At 47.5% G+C, this 6,402-nt stretch overlaps 1 protein-coding gene across 1 annotated transcript in view; it reads left to right on the top strand.

Moving 5' to 3' along the window:
- Positions 1-349: 349 nt before the first annotated feature.
- The window catches only part of CACNG2 (calcium voltage-gated channel auxiliary subunit gamma 2), a 153,231-nt gene continuing 147,178 nt past the window's right edge, over positions 350-6,402 (top strand). Inside the window, exon 1 of the mRNA XM_069082177.1 lies at positions 350-1,538. Within this exon, the coding sequence (XP_068938278.1) occupies positions 1,328-1,538 (211 nt within the window). The 5' untranslated portion in view covers positions 350-1,327. The remainder of the gene's footprint in view (positions 1,539-6,402) is intronic.

The following is a 6,402-nucleotide window of genomic DNA, read 5'->3' as shown; positions in this document are numbered from 1 at the left end:
GGAAACAGGGTAAAACTGAAAAGGATAAGAAGGAAGGCTTAATCGCCCTCTCCCCCTCCCTTCCTCCTCCTTAGAGCAGAGGAGGGTTACAATCGTACTGGAGATACTGGAGGGAAAGGATCTAGGCAGGAAAGCTCTTGTCCCCCCCCCGCCCCCCACCCCCTCCCCCCCCCCCCCCCCCCCCCCCCAAGCCCGGTTTCCCAGCAGCATCCCGGGCAAGAGGCAAAGGAGCTGTTCTCCAGCACCGCGGAGTAATCGGCGCAGGGGAGCTGTCCAGTTCAGCACCACGTTAATGCAGTAGGTGGGAGAGCCAGGAAGAAGGGGAGCAAGAGTAAGGGGGGTGGGGAGGGGGAACCCAAAGAAAGAAAGAAGAAAAAAGCCGGGTGGCAAATCCTGCAGCAGCGATACGGTCGTCTTCTTATTTCCAGGAGCTTCTTGGATCTGGGGAGGAAAATCCGTCTCGTTCTCCAGAAGACCCCCCCCCCTCTCTTTTTCCTCCCCCACTTTAAACAAGATTTACCGACCGCTACAAAGAAAAATCGGTCTTGGGGCTGCTCTCGCTGTCGCGGCTGCTACTGCTTCCGTCCGCTGCTGCTGCTGCTGCCGCCGCCGCCGCCGCTGCCGCCGCCGTCCGCTGCCGCCACAGCCGCTGCTGCCCGGGGGACAGCCATGGAAGGCAAGAGCTCCGCACCTGTTCAGCTGAAATCAAGGGCTTACCGTATACTAGGCAGTCTGGTTTGAGAAAGCGAGAGCCAAGCGACCCCCAAGAAAGATAACTGGATTTTCATGGCGCAGGCTGCAGAGCTTAGAACGAAGACCGAAGGTTGCATCCCAGCTCTAACCATCTCTAACTGTCTAGGTCCTGGTCATGAGAGATTGTGTTAAGGATGAACCTGTGGAAGCCATCTCCAAATTAGCTATCACATATGGAAACTGGAGACCAGAATTTTAGGAAAAGGGATTAAGGCATCTCCTTTTGGGGGGGTGGGGGGTGTCTTTTTTATTTTTCATTTTCTTTCTTTTTTTCTTTTTCTTTTCTTTTTCTTTTTGATACTGCAACTGGAACAGTCTCTGATCTCAAAAGGCAAGCCTCTCCTCCCGTGTGGTCTTTATAATTTACAGTTTTCCCTTGGGCTTTCTTACCTCCCTTTTTTATATTCTATATAATCTATACACACATGTACCCATTATATTCTTAGTGGAGTTATTATTCTTTGATTTGATACACACACTCTCTCACACACACACATTCACACACACACACTCACTAACTCACTCATTCCCAAGAACCCGAAGTCAGTTTGGGGTATTTATATAATGAAGAATTATGGGGCTGTTTGACAGAGGTGTTCAGATGCTTTTAACCACGGTTGGTGCTTTCGCTGCCTTCAGCCTGATGACCATAGCTGTGGGAACCGACTACTGGCTGTACTCCAGAGGGGTTTGCAAGACTAAAAGTGTCAGTGAGAATGAAACCAGCAAAAAGAACGAAGAAGTCATGACCCATTCTGGATTATGGAGAACCTGCTGCCTGGAAGGTATTTGAATCCGGATCTCCTCCCACCCTCCTCCTTCCCACCCTTCACCCCACCCCCGTTTTTTTCTCTCTCTCTTTCTCACCCCTCCCTACCCTCCTCCAAATAAATCCCAGCACATTCCACCATTTTCTTACTTCATTCCTTCCGCCTGCCTTGGATCAAGGTTGGTTGGGTTAGTTAGAAGGAAAGCGCTCAGAGAAAGCCACACTCTACTCTCTTTCCTCTTCTCCCTCCCTCCCCCACCCCCAACCCAATCTCCTCATTGGAATAATCTATGTATAGTGAAAACAACAAGGGAGACGATAAAAAGCGTCTGGGTGAACCGCCGCTCTGGGTTCTGGGTTGTCACTGCCTGGGTAAGGAGGAAAAGGAAAAATTCCTTTAGCTTTGAGCTGCCTATAATATAGAAACAATTCCTTCTCTCTTCGCTGGTCTTGTTTTCATGAAAGGAGGTCCAAAAGCACTCTGTCTCCCCTTTCTTTACCTCTGTCCTCTCTGCCTCCCCCTCCCACCCCCCATAAAATAATAAAGTCCCAAGCACATCTTCACTGGCAAACATTCCCTCTTCCTTCGATCATTCTGTGGTTTCTAAGAAGCCTTGCTCGGCAGACCCTCAGGATTCCCCTTATCTCATACAGAGTTCAAGAGAATTTCGTAATGTCTATGAACGGGCCCGATTGTTGGAGGAGGTGGCTGTGTGTGTGTGTGTGTGTGTGTGTGTGTGTGTGTGTGTGGCCGCGCTAATGCTGACAAAAACCTAAAAATAAATAAGTCTCTCGCAGAAAATAAGCCCAAGTTCTGTTGAGCAGTAATTCACCTCCGGCTCTGTTCGAGGGAGCAGAATTCTTTTCCACCGAGACTGACATATCTGATAGCTAGAAACAAGGCGAGATTCAGCATTGCAGCCACATCCTGAAATCAGACATTGTGGAAGGGGGCGGGGGCAAAGAGAGGTGGGGGGAGGTAAAGAACTGGGGGCGGGAGTGTCAGCAGTTTGCCTTTCAATGTGTTATTTTGTAGTGCCATTGGAGTGCGTGCGTGTGTGTATGTATGTGTTGTGGAGTGGGGTGGTCTGTGGCCATAAGGACACATACAGAACACAGATGCAAGCCTGTGTACTGGGGACAAGCACACAGTTGTACATGGAAAACATTCCTGCAGGTCATACAATCTGCACTGAGAAATGGCCTGAGGGGAGGTTGAATGTGTGTGCGTGTGTGTGTTTGTGCAAGCTACAGCTATGTGCCCAGAGAAATTCAAACCTGTGTGTGTGTGTGTGTTCAAAGACCCAAGCACCGTTTCGGTTATGTGAACTGGAGGGAAGAGGTGGGGGGGGGGGGCGAGGGGCGCGGCGCGCTACTTTGAAGAGAAAAGTGTTGAGTGGTCACTGCTGCAGAATGGTTTTTCTCAAATCAGCCCTGGGATGGTGATTCGGGGAGTTGAGAGGCAGCGGGGGTGGGGGTGCGGGGTCCGCAAGCAGGCAATGGGTGTAAAAGAAGAGCCAAGTGGGAGGGAAAAGGCCGCTCCAGTCCTAGAGTCTCAGCAAAACTGCTGTTTGGAATTGGTCGTGTCCGGGAAGCCGCGCGAATCCAGCCCCCTTCTCTGTGCCCCTCCCCCGCCCCCGCCCCCTTCCCCCTTCTTGGTGCAAACGGTTGAGTGATGGCTGAACATGTTTTGAATAGCTAAGTGACTTCATTGAGCGATGGTCTGTTTGACGCATACTGCATTCGATGCCCTTTCTCAATCCAAGCCGCTGCCTGTTACCGTTTTCTGCAGCGGAGTTCTCTCCTGCATACTATATGCCAGCCCCAAGCCAGAAAATCAATATCAGGAAATTAATCGGGGAGCTTTGAAAGCCGCATGCACACACACACGGGGGGGGGGGGGCGCAAGGGGGGAAGAAGGACTTTTCATGCAGCTAGTCATTAACAGTGGCCAGACTTCCTTAATTAAGCATCGATGACACCCTTAGCTACCAAAAGAGAAGGCTAGCAGAAAGAATTAGGGGCGCTTTTAGGGAAAGTAGCATATTTGTAGTTTCCTTTCCTTGGACTGAAGTTAGACCCAGAGGGGTAGGCTAGATGGGGGGGGGGGGGAAGAAATGGCAAAATCTGAGGGGGGAGAGAAGCTCGGAAATTGGCCTGTATGCACAAATAGATGTTCCTGTAAGGGTTCCAATTGCCAAGGCTCAGTACTGCATCTTTAAAGCATTTTATAGTTCCCTAAAGGCCCAGGGACCTGGGGGCAGCTTAGGTTTATTATTTGTGCATTAAAAAGAGGAAAAGATATTTTAATTAAAAATCTGCTCTTCTTCTTGCCCCCATCTCAAAATGTATTGACTTGAACTCTCTCCCAAGTCATTCTCACTCCCTCTGAATCATCTGCAAAGAGGTTCTGACTAGCAACACTGCAAAAGGGGCGTGAGATGCAGACAGAAGCAGTGGGCTTGGCCCCTGCAAGACCCCCCTCCTCCCAGCGCTGGGAGATGGGGGGGGGGGGCCTCAAGCACCACTGCTTTAGGGAAACTGCACTCCTTCTTGCATCCAGTCACATCTCTTGGAGAAGCTATCATCCTCATCCCACTTGTGGCCAAATGCAGAGGCAGGAAGGGTGGGGTGTACAGGGCTAGGACCATGCTGGTGATTGCCCAGGCCTCTGATCCAACAGGGCTTCCCAGGGCGCTAGGCCACATGATGAACATTGGGGAGCTGGCTGAGAAAGAAGAAGGTAGCATTGGAACCAAGGAATTAACTTGATCACAGAGGTTGGAGTGACGGTGAATGTGGCATTTTTCTTAGTTGGTTGTTAGGTTGTTTATTTGGGGCTATTTTAAATAGTCACTCTTCACAGAGATCAGTGTTTATCCCTTCCCAGTACTGAAGATTCCTGCACCAAATTGTACATCCAAAAAAAAAAAAATACCCTGTCCCCTTTCCCCACCCCTGCCAAGGAAGTGGGAACATATTTCAAACTCCTCACCAAGAGTTCACAAAAGGCCCTAAGAAAAAAATCAACTTTATGCTATTTCTAATGTCTCCCACTCTGTGGTTTTCAGTCAAGCTAGTGGCTTCCAGAGATTTTTCTTCTTCCTTTTCTGATGGAGAAGCTTGGGAGAATTTCCTTGTCCCAGTTCTCCCTCTGAAATTAATGGATTTGCTGAAGAATTGCAAGCCACCTGTTCAGACCTTCTATCAAGGGAGTCAGTGATTTTAGGTCTTAACACAAAAAAGCTTGAAGTTCAGTTGGAGTCTCCTTTGGCTCCCCGTGTGTGTGTGTGTGTGTGTGTGTGTGTGTGTGTACTGCATTACATGAGTCGAATTTCATGAAAAAGGATAAGTTGGGTCAGGAATATGGGCCATAGGTGGTATAAAAGATCAGAGGTTCTTGAACTTTCCAGGAAACCCTCATGAGGAGCTTTAGGGTGAAGAGATGATCTTAGAATCCTTTCAGGGAAGAAAACAATGAAAGGGGCAGTAGTTCTGACCTAAGCCAAGTACCTCTAGGTATCAGGATGCCTGTCTCTTCCCCACCCCCACCCCCAGAGCATCTTCTGTGCTCAGTGTAGTAACCTGGTAGATCACCTAAGAAAACATCTTCTCCATTGGGAAAAAGCTCTTTGTTTGTTTGTTTTCTGAGTTTTTCCTTCTCATTTCATGGATTTCAGTATTCTTCCAAGAGATACTCCTTACCAGTAAAGAGAAAGGGTCACTCTTTAAATAAGATTAAATATGTCATGGAATTTTTAGTCATTTCTCTTCCTTTTTCTCCCTTTCTCTTTCTGTCTCCCCCTGCTCTCTCTAGTTCTCTCTCTCTGTATTCCTATATCCTATCTACCTCTATCTCCCTCCATCTCTGTGTCAAAAGCTCTGTCTCTGTCTCTATTTCTCTTTCTCTATCTGTCTCTCTCTTGGTTTCTCTATCTCTTTCTCTGTCTGTTTGTCTCTCTCTCTTTTTCTCCTCTCACAGCCTTGTCCAGGGTGAAAGAAAGCATTTTCTCTCTCTCTCAGCACTGTTAAATTCCACTCTGCTGAAGATTTTAAGCATTTAGTTTGACAGCTGCTTCTCTTTCCATACCCCCCACACACAGAGACATATACTTGTCCCTCTGTCAAAGCATCCCTGCCAACCTTTCAAAGGCTTTACTCCCTTTGAAGCAAAATGTGCCTTTTTTCCCCTATTTTTACCAAATTTTCTTCTCTGAGTTTCTTTGGGCCCATGGTTCTCCTGCTCTGGAGACCAATGAACTCAGTTCACTCTTACTTCTGGAGGAGGAAGCCATGGAGCTATTTCCATTTCAGTGAAACTGACAGCTTTTCCCAACCATTTTCCCTGTAGGTATAGATAATAACAATAATTATTATTAAGCATAGCTATTGAGATTACTCACTGGCCTTCAAAGCATATTAGGTATTTTCCACCACAATCAGAGGATAATTTAACTCTCTTTTCAGCACCTCAAACACAGTAGGCCCTCAATAAATATTTGTTAACTGGTTGATTCAGAAGTTCAGAAAGTTAATGAACACTGGCTGGCCCAGGTACCATCATGATATAGAAAAATGAACAGGGCCAGTGATAGAAAAAGGAGGAGATGGAGAGATAGAAATGTCATGCTCTTAATTTGCTTTTTGTTCCCTTAAAAAAATAAAAAACTGGTTAAGAAACAACATGACAAGGTAGAATGAGGTGATCTTAAAGTCAGAAAGGCCTGGGTTCATGTCCTTCCTCTAACACATATTAGCTGTGTGATTCCGGGCAAATCACTGTAGTGAAGCAAGGATCTGAGTCAGGAATACATGAGCTCAAGTTCAGCCTTGCACATTTAGTGACTGTGTGATCCTGGGCAAGTCATTTCACCTTTGTC

Source organism: Petaurus breviceps, unplaced genomic scaffold (genome assembly GCF_028583685.1).
Source record: "Petaurus breviceps papuanus isolate PSGF00001 unplaced genomic scaffold, PetGlider_PUasm1.0 156, whole genome shotgun sequence".
NCBI classification, from domain to species: Eukaryota; Metazoa; Chordata; class Mammalia; order Diprotodontia; family Petauridae; genus Petaurus; species Petaurus breviceps.
The sequence above is the reverse complement of the archived record's forward strand: the minus strand, read 5'-3'. Positions and strand labels throughout refer to the sequence as shown.